The sequence below is a fragment of the Rhinolophus sinicus genome, linkage group LG10 (assembly GCF_036562045.2).
Source record: "Rhinolophus sinicus isolate RSC01 linkage group LG10, ASM3656204v1, whole genome shotgun sequence".
NCBI classification, from domain to species: domain Eukaryota; kingdom Metazoa; phylum Chordata; class Mammalia; order Chiroptera; family Rhinolophidae; genus Rhinolophus; species Rhinolophus sinicus.
The window spans coordinates 110,285,618-110,309,324 of record NC_133759.1 but is presented as its reverse complement, the minus strand read 5'-3'; the positions used below and the strand labels follow the sequence as shown (position 1 = coordinate 110,309,324).

At 60.1% G+C, this 23,707-nt stretch overlaps 1 protein-coding gene across 7 annotated transcripts in view; it reads right to left on the bottom strand.

Moving 5' to 3' along the window:
- Positions 1-23,707, bottom strand: part of MAD1L1 (mitotic arrest deficient 1 like 1) — a 279,782-nt gene that overhangs the window by 51,819 nt on the left and 204,256 nt on the right. For all 7 annotated transcript variants that reach the window (XM_074314014.1, XM_074314009.1, XM_074314013.1 and 4 more), the window contains one exon: positions 6,751-6,955. In XM_074314014.1, coding sequence (XP_074170115.1) covers positions 6,751-6,955 — 205 coding nt within the window. The remainder of the gene's footprint in view (positions 1-6,750; positions 6,956-23,707) is intronic.

The window sequence follows — 23,707 nt, the reverse complement described above, 5'->3', positions numbered from 1 at the left end:
GTGAAAGCACAGAGCCCCCTGTCGCACAAGCACAGAGAACACCTCCTTCCCAGAACGGGCCTCTGCACAAAGCTTCTCTTGGCTGCTGGGAATGCAAGAGCGCGACAGGGATCAAGGGCACTGGTGCCCAATCACAGCTGTTCTGTGAGGAGCGGGCTCTCCGGAGGGGCTGGCCGTGCACCTGCCCAGCTCTGCGAGCCAAGCCGGCCACACCACCTACCAAGCAGCTGCTGCAAAGGCCCCAGCGCCCACCCAGCTCTCCCTCCCCTCCTGCTGCGAGGCTGGGAGGTGGCTTAGACCACACTGTTCTATGGAAGAGGGGAGGAAGGTAAGGAAAGACCCAGGCTGGGACACAGCCCCCAGCTGCCCTCAGTGCCGTACTGGAAAAGGGGACAACTCATGGAGCAGGGACAGCTGGAGGACACCCAGCAGTGGGTCCTTCCTTGTCCCCTTCCGGCAGTCTCATGCCCTTCAGCTCTGAGATCCCCCCTATAGCTGAGGGGCAGGAGCTGGGCAAGAAGCGGGGCTTCTTACCTGCCCCCAAAGCTGAGCACCGCCCCATCTAACTGTGATGGCACAGCCAGACCACAGGGCCACAGTAAGGCCTGGCCGTGTCACCGAATGTGAGGCACAAATCACATGGAGCCTGAGTCCTCAGGTGTGACCCGTGGCTGGAACCTTCCTTCGTCCTGAGTGAGTGCCCACCCCAGGAGGGCCGCCGGCTCCAGCGAGGGGCGCCGGGTCCCCTCCCAGCAGGCTCCCTCCCAGCCATGCTGTCCTGGAGCACTTGCCACCCAGGGAAGCAGCCCGTCCAGGCCCTCCCGGGAGTCCTCCTCTCAGGGTAGAGCAGATGGACTCCCCGTGCCCCAACAGCTTCCCTCCTGCTCCCGAGACACCCCAGGATCAGCGGTGCCCACAGTCAGGCAGTGACAAATCGGATCACCCTCCAAGTGTCGCTGTGATAAGATTAGGTTATTTTAATATTAATGCATCACCTAATTAAACCGTAATTAATAATCTGTCTGGCCCAGCCTGGAGAAGGCAGGGAAGCCATGCGAGGAGCCAAGGGGGTGGGGGTGAGGGCTGAGGTTTTAGGTTCCTGCCAACCCAGGGGCCGTGCCATGGATATGGATGATTTAGCAATTCTTTTGACAAAGATCCAGCAGAAAAACCTCAGGAAAAGCTTTTCCTGCCTAACCACCTTCAGAGTAGATAGCGGCGGGAGGTGGCCGCCCCTCACCCCAACCAGGGTGCCCAGAGCGGCCCCAGCATGCTGGCAGGGAGCGGGACACGCTCTCCTCCTGTTTAGCCAACAGGAGGTGGGAGGGGGGCAGCCTCTGCCACCAGCTCCGTGTGGGGCCCCCGCGTGCCTGCCCGCCTGAAGGCCAGCTCCAAGGCCAGTCACTGTGCACCGCAGACCGGCCCCATCTGCACCACTGGACCCTTCGTGTCCCCGTCAAGGATTGGCCACGGTTTCCATGGTCTGCTAAGCCAGGGGCAGGGCCACCGTGTCTGTTCGCGCAGCATCTCTGCGCCTTGGCCTGGGGCCCAGGTCACAACAAGCCCGCTGCTCCCAGCAACACCTGTCCTCACAACCACAGGCCTGGGTGCTGCTGGGACCTGTTGGCCTTTGAGGTCCAGCGTCTTGGGGGCGGGACACTTGCTGGTGGTATAAGGCCCTGGAGCCCTACTTGCCAGGGCGTGTCTTTGGGCGCCAGAGAATCTAGTCAGGGGCTGACCAGTGCCAAGGCTTCAGCACCTAGGGGAGGTCACAGGTCACAGCCCAGGAGCCTGGTCCCCCTGCTGCTGGAGACAGAAGCGGAGGCCCAGGGGAGCGGAGGTGTGCTGAGTCATGGCTGCTGACAACTCAGAGCCACCAGGCGGAATAAACAAACACAGCCACCACAGAGGCCGCATCTTGTCACTGTGCTGGGTCTACACCAGCGGACTGCTCACAGTGGCAGCGCCATCTGTCTACCTGAGCACAAGGGCCATCAGCACGGCGTCTGGCTGTCCTAACAGGCTCCCTCTGGGGACACGGCTGCTGCGCAGGGAGGAGTGGCCTGTAGTGCCCGTGGCGGCAACAGCAGTGCCTGGCCCGGGGTCACATGCCCGGCCTCAGGCAGGGGTCTTTATCTCTATGCCTTGGCTGCCCCCCTGCCCCAGACAGAAGCAGCCCGCGAGCCTGCGAGAAGGAGGGTGCAGGTTCTGTGAAGGTGGCCGGTGGTCCACATGGGGGCATGTCCTCAACCTGAAGATCCTGACTGACCTGGCCCAAGAAACGTCCCACCCCACCTACCACGGCCATGGCTGGTCCCCTGTGCCCCAAGGACGGAACCACTCACACTTCCGGGTCAGACACCTGCAGCTGGGTCTAGCTCAGGCACCCTCCACCCTACGGCCGTGCCCCACTCAGGCTCCCTGGGGCCCAGGTGCCTCCCCCAAGGCTCCAGCCTCTGAGGCCATGCGGGCCCGTGTCCCTGCCAGCCCAGCGCCTGGATGGCCTGGCACCCGCCGGGCCTCCACAAGCCTTGTGCGGCGGCCACACGGGGCAGAAAGGCATGGAAAGCTCCGGCCCACATCGCCTCTCCAGACACTGTAAGCATTCCGTTCTGTTCTGACGAAGTCCCAGAACCTCTGGCCAGAACCAGTCTGCACTGGCTGCTGCCAAGGTTACTGCCCTGGGCTGGTGCTCAGACGCTCTGCATTTCACGTCTTCTTTCCAGGTTTCTTCCCTCATTTTACCGGAAGCGCATCCTCTCCCAGCCTCCTGAGAATGGGGGCGGGGAGCTCAACCTTCTCACACCTTGAACATGAGAAGCTGTCCTCAGACTCATGGGGGTTGGGGCGGCAGTCGGGTCCCCCATGGCACAGATCTGGGCCTCCCAGCTTCCAGGGCCTCTGTGGAGAAGAACGAGGCCATCCCAACTCCTGATCTCTCGACAAGTCACCTGCGTTTCCTCCCTTAAGTCCTCAGGGTCTCCCCCTTGTCCCCACGTGAACCTGGTGGGGATGGCCTCTGAGTGCCCACATGACAGGCAGAGTCACCTCCCTTCCCTCCGGGAAACGCTCCCCTTTGAGGCTCTGACTGCTTGGGTTTTGGATCTCACGGGCTGTTTCTCGAAGTTTCTTCACCTTTTTTCTCCTGTCTTCCATCTCACTGTCTTTTTGTTCTACTTCTCAGATAAACATTCCCTATTTTATTCTATAAATCTTCTACTTAGGTTTTCATTTAACTCTTGATATTTGTAACTTACAAAGTACATTTTTTTTCTGTTTGAAAGCATTTTAAACCGTCTCGTTCTTGCTCTTGTTTCATTGCCGCAACGTCCTTCCTCACCTCCAAGGGTCCCCTGGTACAACTCGCCGGAGGTTTACTTGCCTCTGAGGGTGTGTTCCTGCCGAGTGACGTTTTTCCCTCCTCGTTCATCTTGCTCTGTTTCTCAGCGTCTGGCAGTCCTTGGTTACCCACTAATAATCAGGAGTGAGCTCTCAGGGCCCTCCAAGCGGGTCCCCCTGTGCAGTGACAGGCCACACTGTCTTCTGGGGTCCCCAACACCAGTGCCTTTGGTCTTGCCAGGCTGGTCAGCGGCCCCGAGAGGAGCCTGCCCTGGGGGGTGAACGGAGCAGGTGTGGGCTGAGGGGCTGGGTGGGTGTCGGATCCATTTGTACCTGTCCACTCTGGCTCCCAAGTTGTCAGTGCTGAACTGTGCACTGGGCAGGGGTCCTCTGCAGCTCCCTCCAGAGCAGCGGTTCACAAACGTGAGGTGGTGCCTGTCACCACAAATGGCTGGCCCACCCCCAAGATTTCTCACCCAGCATGACTGAGCGGGAGCCCAAAACCCTGCATTTCTGCACGTTCCTGGAGGCTGCCGCCAGCAGGGACCACTCTGGAATCACTGCTCCAGGAGAAGAAAACACTGCTCTGTCTTCCACTTTTCATTTTTGCTGGGGGAGAGGCAACTGCCCATTGCATGCAGCTGGACGGGAGACGTGGGGATCTGACCGCCTCTCAATGACGCTCTCCAGGGAGCAGCCATACCTCTCCTGTCTCAGCCAGTACCCCTCCCCCAGGGCCACTGCTGCCAATCCGGGACTCTGGGGAGTTCTGTGGCGTAACTGGGAGTGGTGCTCGGCTCTCCCACCCTCACAGCCCTGTGTTCCTGGGTTTGCTCACCATTCAGCTTCCCACCGCTGGATCCCAGATTCCAAAGAACTGCTGCTGGATCCTCTCTCGTCAGTTAAACTCTTACAGAACAAAACCCCAATCCCCTTACTCTGGTTTTAGGGGGGCCTCAAGGAGGGGGATAGAGCAGATGCCCACGTCGTCAGCTGTCTGTGCCTGGGTGCCCAGGCCCGCGGGCCTCCTCTCCATCCACACCTGAACCACACAGGCTGGGCCAGGGCTGCCCCCTTCCTGAGCCCTGCTCTAGGTGACCTGGGGCCTGACTGATGCTCCAAGGTCTCTCCAGAGAGCCAACCCATGCCCTCCCCCAGTGTGACGCAGAAGCACCTCCTCTAAGCCCCGCCCACTAGGCCTTGGGTCCGGTCACAGCACCCTCCCCAGACACCGAGCATGTCCTCCTGCTTAGCGCTGGCCACGGAGAGCCAACAGCCATGAGGGATGACTGACCGTATCAGATGAGGGCAGGGACCCGTGTGAGCCCTTTCACCGAGGACACACCACCGGAAAGCGCTCCCGCTTGCCAGCTCAGCTCATGGATGTTTCAAGAACGTGGGGCTGGAGGGAGCCCGGGAGGAGGCAAGAATTTGGACCTTGGAAACCACAGCACGATGCCCTGCTGGCTGAGTGAGCTCACAGGAGGCTTTCATGGGAGACAGTGGGGGATGGGTGCTCTGGAAAGCCTGTGTGCTCTGTGTGCCAGGACTCCAGAATCTTCTCCCCTGGCTGCTGCCCAGCGGCCTCCAGGGGCCGGCGCTGCAGGTGGACAGACTGGAAGTACGCGGGCCAGCTGCATGGTCGGGAGGCAGAGCAGCTCCCAGGGTGGCGTGCTGGAGGCCCGCGCTCTGGCGGGCGTCACCTGGCGTCAGCAGTTTTCTCTGCTCCACCAGGAAACAATCATCAGAACAGAGAGAGTTCCATAGCTACAGAAAATGGGACTGGATTTAAGTCCCGCACAGAGGTCCAAAGCCCACTTCTGAAAACAGGACGGGAGAGGCTGACGTGAGGCATGAGTGTGTGTGACGTGTGCACGTGCACGTGTGACAGAGTGTACCATGTGCATGAACACGACGGCGAGCCCTTTGCACACACACGCCCTGCACTCCCCGTCCAAGACCTCGGTGGTGATGATGGAGACGTAGCCCCCGGCGCGCACACAGCCTTACCCAGTGTCCAAGGCACACAGCGGCGGACGCCGCAGGGTCCCACTGAATTCCATACTGCTGGGCACAGCTGGTCCCACGAGGGTGCACGGGCCCCCGGTCCCACAGAAGACACTGGGCCGAGGGTGCTGGGGACCATCACACACTAATGACAGTCGTGGGAACAGGTGACAAGACTAAGAGGAAGAATGGGGTCTACTATGCACCAGGCTTGTGTCGGGGCTTTGAGGCCCATCTCCTATAGGCTCGTCAGTCTCGGTTTTATAGTAGAGACTCTGCAGCTTCGAGAGGGTGACGATGTGAAGAGGTGCACAACTGGGAACTCAAAGTCTGATGCCAGAGCCGGGACCAGCCCCCAGGTCTCAGGGGCTACGACCGCTGCCTGTGCAAAAGGCAGTTTCCATGGATGGCTGACAGAGCAGGCAGGAGGGAGAGGGGACCGTATCCAAGACCCCAGACAAAGGAGCGATGCCGAGAGCGAGTGGTTCCAGATGGGGCATGTCACGGGTAAGATGACGGGACACGCCCTTTCCACCCCAGATGCTCACGCTAAGTGTCCTGCCTGCACCGGGATGGCAGACACATGAAAGGAAGCAGGAATGGGCTTCACAGGAGGAGGAACCACTCAGAAAGGCAAGAGGCAAATGTCCGAAAGCGGCAGCCTCGCCCCAGTGCAGACGTCCTGTAAACATCACCGAGGGCAGGCAGGGAGAGCCCTCAGCAGACACAAGCCGAGGGGCGTGCGTGCTGTGCTCCTGGAAGGCCCGGGCGGGGAGCTCCTCCCAGAGCAGAGAGGCTGCAGGTGCCCCTCTGGCCATCCGGCTTCCCCACAGGGTTCACTGTGTCCGGTGACCCCGGCAAAACTGGGCCCCCAAAGGGTCCCCTCCTTTGCATCAATGGACCTTTTCTCTGCACTTGCCGAGCGCACGTTCTGAGGACAGGACTCGGCGACTGTAACACTCTGAGGCCTGGAGTGACAGACACCAGCAGTTACTTTACTGGAGATGACGAGCCCTGTGGCCACAGGTCGCTTCCCTGATTTACAGAGCGCCGTGCGGGGTGAGCGCGGATTAGAAAGCGGCTTCCCGTGGCCTCTGCAGAGGGCCCCTGGGTCCTGCGAAATGCACTTAGACCAGCGAAAGACGGCCCTATTTCCATGGAGCATTGGATTTGCTTGTGATGAATGGGCCCATGTAAACTGATAAATGGTATTAACTTGTTCTTGGCGTCTGAAAAGATTTCAGCCACTTATTTGCCCACTGCCGCCGGAGCTACTCTCTGTCACTCTCTGCACAGCCCCTGCGATGCTCGGTCCTGGCCCTCCCTTGGCCTGGCTGCCTGCACAGGACGGATGGACGGACGCTCAAGCCACCCCACTGGCTGTCAAGGACAGGGAGGGCCTACCTGCCACCTCCTTGGACGACGGCAGGCACGAGGCCTCCAGGCCGGCCGGGACGGGGCCGCCTCTCTCCAGGGCGCCCAGCAGGGTCCGCAGCCGCGCGCACTCCTCCTGCAGCCGGGCCTGGTCCTGGCGGAGGCCCTGCCGCGCCTCGCTGGCTGGGTTCACAGCCAGGTGCAGGACTTTGGTTTTGCTCTGGTCGTAGTCACCCTGCGGGACCAAAGGGCAGACGTCAGCACAGCCACGGCTTTTGCGGCCAAGACAGGACACAGACGCTCAGGTCTGCGGCGCCCAACACCTGTCATCTGAGGGTGACAGTCAGGGTCGGGTGTGGCAAACATGGCGGCCGGGGCCCAGCTCTCGGCCCTCCTCCTCCATGTGCATAGCTCGGCCAGGCACGTCACCGCTCTGGCCATCTGTGCCCCTCACTGAGGGCACGCTGCCACCACTTACCTCCAGAGGGTGTAAGGAAGCAATGGGGGAGGAAGCAGAGAACCTGCCCGACGCACCTTTGGAACATCGCAGACGCTCAGCACACACGAGCCCCTCCTCTCAGTCTTAACCACCCAATGTACAAAGAGACGGAGGCGACATCTTTTACAAAGTGTGACGCTTTTCAACATGCTGTCGGCAAATACTGCAGTGACTCGGGGCGCCAGCCAGCCTGGGCCGCCACCTGGGCCGGCTGCTCACCCTTCGGAGCAGGGCCCGTACAGCCAAAACAAACAGGTGACAGAATCAGCGAGAACGCTGCCGAGGTCCCAGGTGCCCCACGCAGCCCCTATTACACTCTGCAGCGCCGTGCCGCCTCGGTGCCATTCGCACACCAATACTGATGCATTTCTTCACATTTCCCAGTTCTCCCCACGCCCTTTTCCTGTTCTGGGACCCACGTGACTTTTGGTCATCACATCTCCTTCCGCCCCTCTGGGCTGTGACAGTTTCTCAGACCGTCCTCATTTCGGATGACCTGACTGTCAGGAGTGTTGCCCGGGGGTGTTGCAGAGCGTCCTCCGCTGGGACCATGTCCTCCTCCTGACTGCCTGGGGGTGTGGGCTTGGGGAGGAGAGCCCAGAGGTGCAGTGCCCATCACACATCACCCCTCAGGTGCAGCTCCGACCTTGGTCCCTGGCTGCGTGTGGTGCAGGTCTGCCCACGGGAAGGGGCTCTCCTGCCCTGCCTACACTGCGCCGGAAGTCACCGTGCAGCCACACCTGAGATTTGTCTCTTCTCCCCACGTACTTATTCAATCCCTTACTGGTACTAGTGGTGACTGGACATTTATTTGATGCTCCCCATCTTACTGCTTTGGCCACTGGAGCTCTGTTGGCTCCTGGGTCCCCCTGACATGCCCCATCCAGGTGGTACATTTTCGGGCACTTCCTTCCTTTCTGGAACTAGAAAGTGTTCTAGGCTCAGCCTGTGTGTTTCCTGCTCCGTCCCAGAGCCAGCGATGTCCACACGGGGCTGGGGCTCCACTGCCTGGAGATGGAGCCAGAACCCAGGATCTGGGCGCTGGTGTGCTTGCTGCTTCCTGGGCCTCTCAGCAGGCAGAGCCAGGAAGAGTGTGTGCACGCGACGTGTGTGCTGCCTTGTGTCAATCCGCTTATCTATGGACATTTCTGTAGGTAGCACCCGGTCCACACCGGAGCCTGCAGTACACGGGGACTCTAACCGCCTCCAGCAGTGACAGCCTGGCTCCCCCCACCCACTGTGCATGGGCCTGGCTGTTCCATTGGGACACGCGACAGCAGCCTGAGGATGTTGACCCATCTCTGTGGAACCAGTCGACGAGCACAGGGCAGCGTGCAGTTCTTTCTGCCGTTAGTTTACAAACCCCCCCATTTCCCAGCACCTGACAGTCCCCCTGCAGTGAGGCTGTTTCCCATCACCTACGCGAGACCTTTGGTCACATTCTGGATTCCATCCTCCTGGGCGATTTCTAAAATTCTACATCCTTGCAGGCTCACTCTTCGTGCCGTTGAGTTCTACCGTCCGTGACAAACGCAGTGTCATGCATCCTCCATCACAATGGCACACAGAGCAGCTTCGCTGCCTTAAGAGGAAGCTCCCCTCCCTCCCGAGGGCACAGGTGTCGCGAGACCCCATGTGGGAGGGGACGGGGAGGCTGCTGCCCTTACGCTCTGAGCCCTGCAGTCCTCGGCCAGGAGGAGGGTCTACAGGGCTCTGAGGCCCTGAGGAGGTCACAGCAGGAGCTGTTCTGGCCACCAGCTCCCTGGGCCTCCCTGACAAGCCAGGGGCCACCTCAGGGTAAGGGAGGGAGCCTGCCACAGAGAAGTGCCATGCTGAGGAAGCACCGCCCCAACAGGTGGTCGTGGGCTCACAAGATTGGCGGTGCACACACATGCGTACAGGCCTGGGGTCTCCCTTGGCCAAGTGCTCCGAGAGACGGCGTCCCCAGAGCTGGTGGCCCTGGGACCCTGTCCGCCTCTGCAAACGAGGGACCCTGAGACAGCCGAGCAGACAAGCACCTGCCCCCTCTAGCTCTGACACCGAGGGACCCCTTCTCCTCTGACAATCCAGTCTCCCACAGCCTGTGCCTTCTGCACACACATTTCTCCTCCCTCTTCAGGGAGAACGGGAAATGGCATCTTTATTCAGATCACAAAACTCCTCTGGGGAAAGAGCAGGGAGCTCAGGCTGCTGTGGGGAGTGCCCCTGCAAGTTGCTGCAGATGTGCAGCCACTGCTCCGCCCTCAGCCAGCCTGAGCCCCAAACCCTCAGAATGTACCTCAAAAATGGAGGAAGGAGGGGAGGTGGGAAGGGGCAGCAAGACCCCCCCCAGGTAAAACTGCTTCCTGACACCACTTCGCAGGGAAAGTGTGAACCCTGGCGGCCCCTTGCTGAAGGGCACAGTGGAGGCGTCCACCACAGGGAGAGGAGAACAAACACTGTCAGAGGGGCGCAGGCTTCACGTCATGCTGTCTCCGTCCTGAGAAGAGCCACCTGGGGGCTACCGGAGAATGAGTGTGCTGTGCACCGTGGAACACAAACTGGGTTTCTTATCACCCCCAAGTGTCCAAATGCAGTTTCTCACCCCTTAAAAATGTAAAAAGCAGAGGTTGGCAGGCTGGGCCTGGCCTGGATCCACCCCTCACTTCCCAAGTCAGAGAGTGAAGGCTCCCTCTTTCCCTCAGGACACGAAGCAGGTGTGGTCTGGGGTCTGAGCTGTGGGTCCGAGCTGGCCACCCCTTTCTCCTCGATCCCCAAGACTCCACTGCCCACACCTGGGAGGGGTCCCACAGGGCGCTGGGCACAGCAGCAGATGTGGAGGCCGCTCAGTCTCACCAGACTCAGGAGAGACGGCGCCTGGCTGCCACCCAAGACCGCGGTTTCTAGTGACTGGCTCTGTTGTGGGTGAGCTTTTCCCCTTGACGGGAGCTGCAGGCACAGAGAACGCGTCAGTGTGTCAGAGGAGGTAAGGATCAAACTGAGGATCAGCAGGGCTCAACCAAACCAACCGCACAGAGTGGGAGAGAAAACAGTTCTCACAGACTTGATGGACTGGGAGAAATGACGGGCCTGTGAAAGCTCTAGGTGTCACAATGAGTGGACCGGGCACTGAGGTCCATCCGCTGACTTGGTGACAACACAAGTTGCTTCCACCGTTTGGGGATGAAGCTGCATCAGCTCCCGGTCCCCAAGTCTCTGGCTCTAGCCACAGGGGAGCAGGGCCACACCCACCCCAAATGGTGCCGCAGGGGCCCTGTGTGTACAGAGGTTTGCTCAGTGGGCAGACAGCACTACGGCTGGAGTGGGATAAGCTCTGTCCTGGTTCTCGCCCACACAGACCGGAGGGCCTGGGCCACGGCCGCACTGAGTTCTGCTGCCGACTGAACTGCAGAGCATGGCTTTGGGCGCCTCCCCTGGCAAATGAGGGCGACCACTCCTCAGACAGCTGAGCACGACGGGGTGACGTCGACTGAAACACTCCAGGGGCTGCCAAGTCTGCACTGAGGTTTCCGTTTCTGTGTCACGTGTGCTTCTCACGCGACGCCCTCTGGAGATGACAGGGCACTGCGACCGCCCCGTGTCTCCCCCACACTGAACCACTCCCTCCCTCACCTTCAGTTTCTCTCTCCCTCACTCACCTACACACTGGCTCACTGACTGACTGTCACCCTTGGGTTCCTTCCATCCTTCCATCAGTTCACCTACCCATCCTCCTAGCCACCCTTCCTCCCTCCCTCCCTTCCTTCGGACCTTTCCTAGCCACCCTTTCTTCCTTCCCTCCCTTGCATCCATCCATCCTTCTGACCTCCCTCTCCCCTCCATTTCTTCCTTCCATCCAGTATTGAGCACTAGGCCCTGGGCAGCCAGGTCAGAAGTAGCCCAATACCTCCCACCAGGACTGCCCAGGCCGGAGCTCAGGGGTCACTCCTGGCTCCTCTGGGAGGAGGGCCATGCCTGTGTGCTCAGGTGGTGCCAGCCCTTTGCTCCAGGTGGCACTATCCCTAAGGTGGAGGGCTGGACCGGCCCGGGGCAACAGCTGAACTTCCAGGCACGCTGCTGTGACCAAAAGCCAGGGGCAGCACGTGGCAGTCACCCACACCCACCTACGAACAAGCAGCCCGTGCGCCAGGCATGTTGCCGAGCACTGAAAACAGGTGAATGGGCACAGTCTCCACTGTCACGGCGCTGCCACTTCAGGGAGACGTCATCAGCCTCACGTCCCAGACTCAGACACTGATAACTGTGCACAACTCTCGTGATGAATTTCAAATGCTCTCGGTATCCCCCAAGGTCTGGTCCTGTCCCTCTGCTGGCCCGGTGGCCTACCAACCGCCATGGACCAGCAGGCGCACCACACGCCACCAGGCTTCCGGGCTTCTGGGGTCCTGCTCCCACTGTCTCCTACACCCAGGGGGCTGCCACTGACCTCCAGCCGGTTGCCCACCACCACCACCCCTGAGCTGGCTGGTCCCTGCGTCCTCTCAGAGCCCTCCCTACCCTACACTGGTAACTGCATACACGTCCATCTCCCCACTGAGGCCATGAGTTCCTCACGCTAGAGACTAACCCCATGGGGACACGGGCAGTGACATCCTGGTCCCTCTTTAGCCCTGAGCAGTGGCCGAGACACATGGGCACTTGGTAAAGAAGCGACAGATGGAAGGAGGCGGTTTCTGAGGCTTCTCAGTGGACAGACGTCCTTTGTGGGGTACGGGAGCCACAGGCTCACTGGGCTCCCCGGGGGGAGTTCGCCTTTGCTCACTGCCCTGTCCTGCGTGATGCCTAAGGTCCCAGAATCCTAGCCCTGCTGTAAAGATGAGGAAATGAAGGCCCAGGAGGCTACAGGCCTTGCTGAGATGGTAGGAGGAGGAGAAGTGACCGCTGGCGTGGAGCCCACCCTCGGGCAGGCTCGGAACGGCCGAGCACAGCCACTGGCTGAGTCTCAGGGCTGCCCCAATGCTCCTCAGCTTGGTGGGAGCAAGTGGCATTGCGTCTGCCAGCTCGAGGTCTTGGATGAGGGGAGTGTCCCTGAACTAGGCCAGCCCTGCAGAAAGAATCAGGCCGAGAGGATGTCACATGCCCTGCGAGCACAGCCTATGGCAAAGCAATTCTGCCCCTCTCAGCCCACCTTCTTCTTTCCATTTTACCTTCAAACTGAAGAGTGAGCCAGAGGCAGAACCTGCCGACACCACTCTCGCCTGCTCTGCTCCCGCCCGAGGGCTAGCATCCAACACAGCTGTCCCATTTCAGGACCGACAAGAGCTGAGGCTGAGGTCTCCACCCGGCACGAGCAGCACAGCGGGCGAGGGCCTGCTCACGTGTGCAGCCAGCACACTGCTGAAGTGGGGGCACAGGGTCACATCACAGCCACTGTCCCCAGAAACCTCCCTGTGAAGTCCTCACTCTGTCTCTAGGCTGGTGTGGCACATGTGAGGTCCAAGCCCCTGGTGGTCGGCAAGCCCTCTTGTGACACATCTGAGCCTGCACGTGAACACGCGATGGGGCCTCCCTGGGACGGAAGGCCACAAGGAGTGAGGCCGTTTCTTTAGCCACCCGAGTGGGTCCAGCCCAGCAGGCCCACCAGCAGGAGACAAGATGGCTGCTGCTTTAATACAAAGCCCCAGGTAACTGATGCAGCCCCCTGGAGGAGGTTACTTACACAGGAGACGAGATGGGGGCACCAAGGGCCTCCTGGTCCCAACCACCTGGGGGGCAGGCTTCTTGGGAGGACGCTGGGCCAGTGCCTTCGGGACTCTCCAAGGTAAAGACAGGGCCGAGGGGTCCCGCTCTGACCCAGTCACGATGCTGACACACAGCTGTGTTGGTGCTGTTTATGGCGGTTCTTTGCAGTAACTGAGAGTATGCACTTGGCGCGCTGGGTGAAGTGAAGGGCAGGAGCCATCCTGAGCTGGCAGCCCCAGGCCCCTCCCGCTGCTGAAGCTGCGGCATCCCACCTGAGCCATGGGCATCGAGGCACCACTCAGAAGGCTCTGTGCTGTGGTGCCCGTTCGGTCACCACCGGCCTCTCGCCCATGACTGCACTGGTCCCTCACCAAAAATCATTTAGGGGCAATGAGCTGAGAGCGGCTCGGGACTGGTGGCTCGGGGCCTCGAAGGCCGAGACAGACAAGGCTGGCTCGGCCTCCGCTTCCGGCCCTCCACGTGAGCCCGTGGTCCTGGCAGACGCAGCTGAGCCTGTGCCCACTTCCTGAGATGGTTGAAGTGGGGCCAGCGGTCATTTTCTGGGAGGGAGCCGTACAAGCCTCTGCTGCCACTAGTCACCTGTGTCACTATGCTGGAAGCCACCAGATGCCCGCAAAGCTCCAACTGCAGAGACCATGGAAGGCCCCACTGTGCTGACCTCCAGGACGTGCCTGACTGAGGCAGCCGGGAGAACCTAGGGGCTTCCAGGGGATGTGCTGGGGGTGTGGAGGCCAGTCTCCAGGGGAGCCCGAGTGCCAGGGACACAGGAGACATGGCCTGTGTCCCCCATTCCTGCTCCCAGCTCCCCCAGGCCGAGCTGAAGAATGGATAATAATCCCCGACGAGGACGACACCAGGACGGCTCCCGCGAGCTTAGAAACCAGAGGCCCAGCTGTGACAGTAACGTGAGGACAGGGGCCGTGTAGCCACCAGCTCACCCCGCCAGTGCTCTCGCTCCGGCCATGAGGGGAGGCGAGCCAGCCTTTCTCCGGCACCCTGCACCCGCGTGGGTCTGCAGGAGCACGTCGGGGCTGCTCTATGGAAGATGAGCAGATGCGAGGACTCTGCTGAGCTCTGCTGCTAGATGACAGCTTTGAGGACGGAAGGGGGAAATGGCTATAATCTTCTGCTAAAAATGTGTTGCCTTGTTTGATCCACCGCTGAGGAAACTGTTGAGACGCCGACGAGAATCTCAGAAGGAACAGCTCAGTACCTCCTCTGATGTGCTGGTACGATGACTGACCACACCAACATACTTCCCGTGCCGAGGGGGCGGCAGACCAGGCGCTTCTGTCACTGAGCGCAGTTAAGCAAGAAGACCCCATCTGTGCCTGGGGGACAGGGCCCCAGCAGGCAGGCGCCTGGCACAGGCTGTGACAGAGGGGTCTGTGCCGTGTGAGGGGCTCGGGGCTCAGGGAACATTAGCCCCATGTTCTGAGGACACGGGGGCGTCTAGAGTTTAGAGAGGGCAAGAGACTCTCCCTAAATCACCAGCAAACCTGGGACAGGCTGGGGCCAGGAGGGCTCCCCCATGGGCCTGTGCGCCCTGCCCGCCCCCCGGGAGCCCCGAGGCTCCTGCCTCCTCTCCACTGCATGGATTCTTTTTGTCACTCAGATTCTGTGCAAGGCCAAGTGACTGGCCATGTCCCTCTGCATCCAGGACCACTGGACAGCGTCTTGAGTCCCGTGGGAGGTGCCTGGACGGCAGGCGGCACCTATTCTACTCCTGTTTTGTTCAAGTCCTGCTCCTAACCTGCTGGCAGCCCTGAGCCCCTGTGCGCACTGGGCCCCAGGTTCCCACCTGTGGAAGCATGCGGCTGCTGAACTTGGTCGTGAAGGGCCTTCTGGGCCTGGTGCATGAAAGACCCGCACAGAGGACAAGCCCCAGAGCCCCCGCCCCGGCCTGTGGATGGACTGCTGGGCGGGGCATAGCTGCCCGCTGGCCACACCCCTGGGGGAAGGTGCCTGCCACCCAGGGCCTGACACGCATACTAAGAGACCCTGCTGGTAAGAGGCAGAGATGCGCAAGGAGAATTAAAAAGCACAGTTAAATAACCGCCCATCCTCATGCATATTTATAAGTCACCGGCCTGAAAGCTAAATCAATACTTCTCCCAGCTGAAGGAAGCACAGCTCAGGGGGGTGTGGGGGAAGCTCTGGGGTCCCTGCTGGGTCCGAGAGGCAGGGCAGGATGGGGTCAGGCAGCCACCCAAGCCCTGCTGCAGCGACCTCACCCCTGCTGCTACCCCAGCCCGCAGCCCGGTGCCCAGGAGCCGTGTGACCTCAGGCAGGTCCTTGTGCCCTGCACGCCTCCCCAGCTGGAGTGAACGTGCCTATCTCTCACTCGGCACTCAGTGGGCTTTCAAGGACATTTACTGCTCTGCAGCTGTGGACACAGCTGGCCCAGTCCCCCCGAGCGGGCCCTCAGGGCGTGTGCTCACAGCAGGGCACGAGCGTGGGGCACAGGGATCAGCACGGCCGGACCCCAGATCTGCACCCCTGGGAGCGCTTAGGGAGTGAGGAGCTGAGGTCCAGAGAGGACACGAGGCCCATGCAGCCACCCAGGACCCCTCACTGGGGGGTGAGGAGCGAAGCCGAGGGTTCCTGAAACCCAGCTGCAGGCCCCTGGGGACTGTCCTGTCCCCACAGGGGCTCGAAGCCTCCATGTGCCCCTGGGCCATCATACCCACGTGTGCCCCACAGCTTCAGGCAGACCTAGTGGTGACAGAGGGACAGGTGGACGGAGACTGAGATGTCCAGGGTGGGGTGGTTTCTGCACAGACCCGGGCAGGGTCCCCACCAGGCAGACATGAGGGCCTCAGCTGGACACCGGGCAGCGGACGCAGGGGACCCAGCGGATGCTCGCGTCCTGCCAGCCTGCGATGAGCCCGGCTCTGTCAGCTACGCGCTGTGATTGGGCAGGTTCCCTAGATGCGTGCCCCCAGCAGAGCCGCCTGGAGCTGAGGAATGCAGGCTCTCACAGCACAGGCGGGGCAGGCGGCCGGCAGGGAAGGGCCTAGAGCAGAGCCCTCCTGCCCCCGTCCGTCCATAGTCCGCTCCCACGCCAGGCCACACACGTCTCCTTCACCTGTCCTGTACCACCTCGCTGGCCTGCACGCCCTCATCAAAGTCCCCGGACCCCAGGCTCTAATCAGCAGACAGGGGACAGCCAGCACAGCCAGTCACAGCACTTGGCAGTCACCCGCTGACCCCCACCCCAGCCGCCCTGAACGACCTGCTGTGGGCAGGGGTGAGAGGCAGCTCTCAGTCAGGAGGGCTGGCTGGTGGCCGTCCAGGCTGAGTAACGGCTTCGGCTTCGGCCTGACCTGGCTCCTCCCCACTGCCCACTGCCACCGCCCTCTCCCAGGCCCTGTCCCGCAAGCCCCACAGGTGGCAGCTTTGGCAAAACTCAGGGTGAGGGACAGTGGAGGGTAAGTGTGGGGGCAGTGGCCACTGACGACTGGGCTGAGCCCTGGCTCAGCCGCCCCACTCCTCACCCAGCCAGCAGGCCCTCCTCCTGATGCTGGGCAGAGACTCTGCTGACCCCAAGCTTCCGTCTCATCGGGTGGAGCTCTCTGCAGTCCACGGGACACCAGCCACTCACCTGGGCCCCTAGGCCCTGACACCAGCCACACGCACTCATCCGTCTGTGCATGTCCCGAGCAGCCTGCAGACCACTGTCCCTACGCCCCTGCCATTCCACAAGCACGTCACGGGGCCTGCCAACCGTGCGAGCCACGTCCCTGCTCGACTGGGCAGGTGAGCCTTGAAATCAGCCGGCCTCGGCTGTCACGATCTCCTGCTCAGAGAGCAAACAATAGCTGGCAGCCGAAATCCACCGTGCCGAAGCCAGTCCGGGCTGGCAGGTCAGCTGGCAGAGGAGACGCGCCTGGCGGGGCGGGCGGAGCACAGCAGCCCCGGAGCAGCCGCCCCACGCGCTCAGCACAGCCGCCAGGGCCCTGCTTCCCCTGCCCCAAGCCTGAGCCATACCAGAGCTGCCTAACCAAGCCGCATAAAAAACTCTGAATCGCAGTAATATCCACATAAAATTTCCCACCTTAGCCATTTTTAAGCGTATTGTTCATTAAACACATCCACACTATTGTGCAGCCATCACCACCATCATCTCCAGAACTTTCCATCTTCCCAAATTGAGACTGTCCCTAAGAAACACTCACTCCCCTCCCCTCCCCCACCCTCTTACTCTCTGTCTCTGTGAATTTGACTCCCCTAGGTCCTCATGTCAGTGGGATCACACAGTGTGTCCTTTGTGACGGGCTGGTTTCATCCAGTGTCCTCAGGTTTCACACAGTGTCCTCAGGGTCCATCCACACTGCAGCAGGTGTCAGTGTCCTTCCTTTTAAGGCCGAGTAACATCCACTGTGCGACTGGACCACATTTGTCTGTCATTCACCCGTCAGTGGACACCGGGCTGCTCCCGCCTCCTGGCGCCTGTGCACAGCGCTGCTGTGGACGTGGGGTGCAGGTATCTTCGAGACCCCGTTTCCGGTTCTCTTGGGCGCAGACCCAGGAGTCAGACTGCTGGGACACGTGGCTAAACAAAGCAACTTTTAAAGATCAGCTATAATATCTGTGGTGGGGTGTCAGAAAGTCTCCTTTTGAGACGGTTCTTTTAGAATGTAGCGTTTTGTCCGAATACCCCTCCACGGACGTCTTTTCTACACGGGGAATTACGTAATGGGTCCGCATTTCCTTTCTAGGCTGCCTGTACCTCGACTGCTCTAGAGCCTGCGTGGAGAGCGGCGGGCGCTCTGGGAGGCTGCCTCCCGCCCTTCCCTGAGCCTCCCCCATGGCCTGTGTCCTCCTCCTCGTACCGTCCGGTCGATCTGCGTGTCTGTATTATCAGCCCACTGTTGGCTCTCTCCCCACAGAACACAAGCTCATCAAAGCCGGGACCCTGGCTGCATCACCCTCCACGGCGCCTCGGTCGGAGTGGCGCCTGCCCAGTCGAGCCCAGGAATGGCAGGTTGGTCCCTGCAGCCCCGGGGCACCTGCAGGGCCCAAAGAGCTGCGCGCCAGGACCTTTGCCTAAACGTGAGTCACATATTATTTCTTACCAAGCCCGATGTCTAGGTTTGTAAAGTATTGGGCCGCTAACTTTTTCATTGAAATGCCTTGCATGGACCACATGCAGATAACAAGCGGCATCAAAGCAGCAGTCTGAGACGCCACAGCTGACGCAGCCAGACGCGGCATCGAGAACCAGGGGAGACGAGAGGGCGTGAGGCGCAGCCACCATGCGGCGATGGCTCCACTCACTGTGCCCGGTGCTTCTTGGGTCCTGAGTACAGCCAGTGGCAGAGTGGGGCTGGACCAGTCCCCTGAGGGTCACAAGGTGAAAAGACCCGAGGCAGCCACTCAGTGGGACCCTCGGGGGTGCCCTGCAGCCTCGTCTGCAACTGAGGTGCTGGGACAACAGGCCCAGCGGGTCTGAGGACCAGCTCCAGGGCCCATGCGACAAGAACAGGCTTCATATTCAGGACACGTCCTTCTTCTCATAAAAAATCAAAAGAAGTCAGCGCCTGCGGAAATCTCCCCACACGAACGCACACCAGCGAGCTGGGTGTTTTGCAGCGTCAACAAACACAAGCGTCTGGAGCCACCCGGGCTTCAGGCCTCTTCCTCTACTGCGGGTCCCGTTTCACACACGTGAGAGGGGGAGGGCAGGCCCTGGACTGGACGCTGAGCCCCTGCTCCACCGTGCCCACAGGGGCTTCTGCGGCCGGTGCGGCTGGATGAAGGGCAGTGCAGGGTGGCCACGGCCACGGCCACGGCCACCATCAGGTAGGTTACAAACCCCATACGTGGGACCCAGAGTCTGCCTGTGAATGTGAGGCAATGAAACTGCAGAGAAGACCCACTGACGACAGAGACTAGCCAGATGCAATAGTGAGACACATGCTCAACAAGAAATGTGCAGGATAAATGTGTCTCTGTGCAAAGTCCCAACGGGCACAACGGAGGACCCCACACACGGGAGACAGCGACGTCCTGGTGGACGCAGACCACACCTGAGGGTGTCTGTCTCCATACGCGCGTCGTCATGTTTAGGAATCCAGCACAATTCAAAGCCGACGGGGAGGGGGCTGGATGTGCTGATTCTAAAGTCCACACACAAATAAACGAGAGCCGCTGGGGGGTCTGTAAAGAAGTCGTGGGGGCCGGGGGGACGAGACGTATCAGGCACAGAAACACTGAAGCATCAGTTAAAACACCCAGAACTGGCCCTGGTCGGACATACGGCTTATGAAGGAGACCGAGCAAACAGACCCCGAAACATATGGGGTCTCGTGCAGGAGGCAGGTGACACCTCCAACCTGAGGCAAAACAGGCTTCAGCAGTGGTTTGGGGGAGACTAGGAAGAGTCTTTGTAAAAAACAGGTTGAGATCATGTTTTACACCCTCTAAAACACCAAAATCACAACCAAATTCTAATTAGTCAGCTTTAAATGTAGAAAATGAAGCCACTGGAAAATGAGAAGAAACCCTGGGGAATTCTTTTATAACCTCGACACAAGGAAAGTAGAAACACGATCTAAAGCCCAGACTTTGGGGGGTGCGGGGTTGGGGAGGAGAGGTGGGTAAATGCATCTACATAAAAACTGAAAAATAAAAACTTCTACTTTGATTAAAAAAATACTTCAGGCCAAGTCAAAAGACAAAAGAAAAATTGGGAAAATACATTCACAAATTAAAACAAAAAGCGCTCAACTCCTTAACATACAAAGAGCTGCAAGAAATCAACAAGGATCAACAACTGTTTGAAAAATGGACCAAGGACTTAACAAGAGGAATGTACTGAAACTCCGTCCTCTCGTATATGATAAAGGGACCAAAGGTTAGCACTCCACGGAACTACCCCGCTCACCTACTGGACGAGAAACATCTGGAAGTCTGCGGGCGACTCTGGGAGAGGCAGTCGGGACGCTGGAGGAGCTGGGGGGCACTGTCCTGCGTGGGCAGTGACACACGCACACAGCCACGGACAGCGGCTTAACCAACGCAGGTGCCCTCTCGTCCCACCACCTCTCTTCTGGGTCCTCATTTTCTAAGAAGGAGCTGGTTCTCGGGTGAAGCGGCTTCCCCAGGGTCAAGTGTGTGAGCGGCGGGCGGAAAAGCACGTCAGGAGCATGTCCCCGAGGGCCCAGAGGGCGCCACCCACAGTGCCTCACTCCATGTGCACCCTGAGAACACGGGCTGGGAGCTGGGCCTGAGGCTGATGGTGTCCAGGTGACTGAGGCAAGGTCGGAGCTCACAGTCCAGAGGACCAGACTGGCCCCACACAGGTCCTGGGCATGAAGACTCTGAGGGGAGACGTCTGAGCTGGGCCCCAAAGAACGGGCATGTGTGAGAGCTGCGGAGCACGTGTGGGCTGGAGGCCACGGCTGGGGGTGGGGTGGGATGCAGGGCAGACGTCACGGGGAAAGCCACCAGGGCAGCACGGCCGGCCCAGCAGAGCTCGTCTTGACTTCCTACAGCCCTGGTTCCCCCACGATGGCGGGTGGGGAGGTGGGACGCAGCACCGTGTGCACCTCTCACAGATGTCCCCAGCTTTCGGGGCAGAAATGGGAGCTGAGGGAGCAGGAGGGCCTGGGCGCTGCGGGGGGAGGTGGAGGCCCAGGTCTCAGTTGTGAGTGGAGGACATGACTGTCACCTCCCGCATGGGGCAGACACTGGCTCCTTCCTGTGCCTCTGGGCTGCTTCGCCTGCACGGTGGGAATGATGGCACCCTCGCCAGCGCCCGTGGGCGGTAACTGAAGATGCCCAGCAGGGTCAGGCCCAGAAGGCGCTCGTGGTGCCCGGCCGCAGAGCAGCCCGCCCAGAGTTACCTCGAGCACGGGATGTGAGCGGAGACCAGTGCCCAGCAGCCATGGTGCAGCGATGGTTGCTGTCCATCGAGCTCCCCTGCGCTCGGGTGGTCAGCAACACTGAGGACACACTCTCAGAGTGACATCAGACCCTGGGGTCCAAGCCTTCCGAACCTGAGGAAACCCAACCTCCACCGCGGGACAATGGCTGGGGCGTGCCCCACACCCAGTCATCTCGGGCCTGCAGGGTTCTACCCTCTCCGGGGAGCAACGCCCAGAGAACACTCCAGAAGTGTGGGCAGCAGGCTGTATAGTGGGGGAGGATGTACCAAGAGCCTGGTCAGCCGCTGGAGGATCCACTGGGGAACAATCAGAGACAAGACAGGTTCTGAGAAGCGGAGGTGAGGCCTGCTTCGGGCTTGGGGCTCCACGGCAGATGAGACCAAGTGAGAACAGATGGGTGGGGAGGGAACTGTGGTCCAAGGACTCACAAATGTGCCCCGGGGGCAGCAGGCTGGGCGAGAAGGAACCAGCAGGGGCTCAGGGGTCTGCAGTGTGGAAAGTAGACTGGGGTCCTGGCGGCCGTCACAACACCAATGGGGAGGGGGTGACGAGACAGAAGAGTGGCAAAGAGCCTCCCTGCCCCCATATTCGGTAAAGGGAAGAAGGCAGGGAGAGTCTATGCTTAGACAGCGCTGCTTGCCTGGTGACGCAGGGACGGGAACAGGGACAGTCCACGCACACCAGGAGCTTTCCGCTCACAGGGAACCCAGTCATTTTCTACCCACTCCATTTCCAAAAAACTTACACTTATTTAAAATGTCACTGGGCTGCAGCCTGGTCCCCTTCCTGAGCAGCACCGCAGGCTGGCATGGGGCAGCAGGGTGGGCGGCTCCCATGGGGCTCCCACACCCACCCACCAACTTTCCTGAACAAGCACCGTGACTGGGCAACTCTGAGGGACAGAGCACGTGGGCTCAAACCCTGCAGATGAATTCTGCTTAATTACACGCGTCCTGAAGCATTTAGAGGGAAGGGTACAGATGTTTGCAATTTGCTTTAAAATGCACCAAAATAATTCAAAAGGATTGATGGGTGCAAGTGGGGTGGGTAGATACGTCATACAGCAACCACAGTAAAACGTTTGTGACAGGATCGGGGTGGTGGGTAAGTGGGGTTTGTGTAAAACTCTTTCAACTTTGTGGTAGTTTGAGAACAGTCATAGAATGCTGGTGAAAATCTGCTAGGCTCCACCATCACCACCGGGGACGCGGCACAGCGCTTCGTACTTGCTGTGAGGAGGGTCCAGCCTGGGTCCAGGCTGCTGGATGGGCAAGCGTCCGCTGGGCCTAGAGCCGCCGTGTGCCTGGCCCTCTCTGGACTGTACACGGTGGAAGCTCCGGGAGCATGTGGCCCGTGAGAAGCATAAATGTGGGAAAGCACGTGGATCATCGCCACGTGAGCATGGTAGTGCGGTTACTATACCGGCAGCAGCGGCGACCACTCACCAGGTGTGTGAGGTGCCCTTGCTGGGAGCTGTCGCTGTGTTCTCCTAAAGTGGCCTGCAGGGAAGTGGAGTCAGCTCTGTGTTCAGGTGAGCAGAGCAAGCAGGGCCACGGCTGGTGAGGGACAGAGCCACCAGCACACCCAGGCCCCCCCCACTAATGGGGGCATTGGCACTCTGTCCAGACAAATGCCGCGAATGCCCTCTGCACTGCTGTTCCGCATTTTCTTGGTTCTGGGAAACTAGGCCAGTGGAGGGGTGAGTGAGGAGGGCTGGGCTGGGAGGGTGCAGATGACCAAGGGCAGCCCCCCTTCAAGGCACTGGCCCAGACACACCTGGACTGGGGGGGACCGGACCGCTGGGAACAGCTGGGTGGAGGTGGGCAGGCTGGGGGTGGCAGGCCTGGGGCATAAGGAATGTGTTTCCCACTGTTTTCACGAGTTCACTCAGTCTGGTTCCCAGAGTCCCTGTGTGGGGACAGAGTCCCAGGAGAGCAGTTCCCAGGCTCTCGGCCTCACGTGGAAAGGTGCTGGCTCGGGTAGTAGATGGCCATCAGCTGTGACCGGTTAGCCATTAGCCACTGATATAACTGCCGTGGCTACGTTGGCAGGTTGGTGGGTTGGCAGAGAAGTGGACGGTGGATTGTGGATCGTGTGGCTCCTGCTTCCTGTGTCTCCAGCCCAGCCGCCAGTGAGAATGTAGCGGTGTGACTCCCCTACCTATGGCTCCATGGGTGTTTCCCTTTTGGCCTCACTATATCCTGCATTCTTATGTGGGGAGCAGGACCAGAGACCCCGCATGACAGCCACCCTGACTCCTGCAGCCACACTGAGAACCATAGAACCCCATCTCCGGACTCAGAGTTCCACATGGTTTGCTCAAGTTCAGTCTTCGAGAATACTGCAACATTTTAAAGGCCCATTCAGCCACTAGAAATGGTGTGTCTGAGTCAGTCATTCATGTGCTGGCTAACGATGGCCTCAGTTTCCCCATCTCTCAGTGGGGGCCCCCCAACTACCCATTTTCCTGACAGCTGGTGGGAGGTGCCACCTCCTTGAGCCACATTAGATGTGTACCCAGCTCACCCCAGATGAGTGTGGGAATAGCTGAGGACTCTCAGGGGACCTGGACAGGCCACGCCAGGGAAGGAGCCAGTGGCCTCCCTCCCAGGCCCTGTCCAGGCCCCGGAGGAATGCATGGCAGCAGACAGCCCTGCTCGGAGCGGCGGCTGCAGCTCTGTTTCCTCACCAATTACCAAGAGCTCTAACTAACTAGTGCGAGCCCTCTCCAAGCATATGTTCCCAATTGTGTCACACTGCAGCTGATTTTAATCAATCTTCCTGAAGCGGCCAACTTGAAGACTCTCCTCCAGAGAGGGGGGCGGGGGAGGGGGGCGCAGGCAGGGTGTTTGCATAAGAAAGCTCCAGCAAGAAGCACAGCTGACAAACTCAC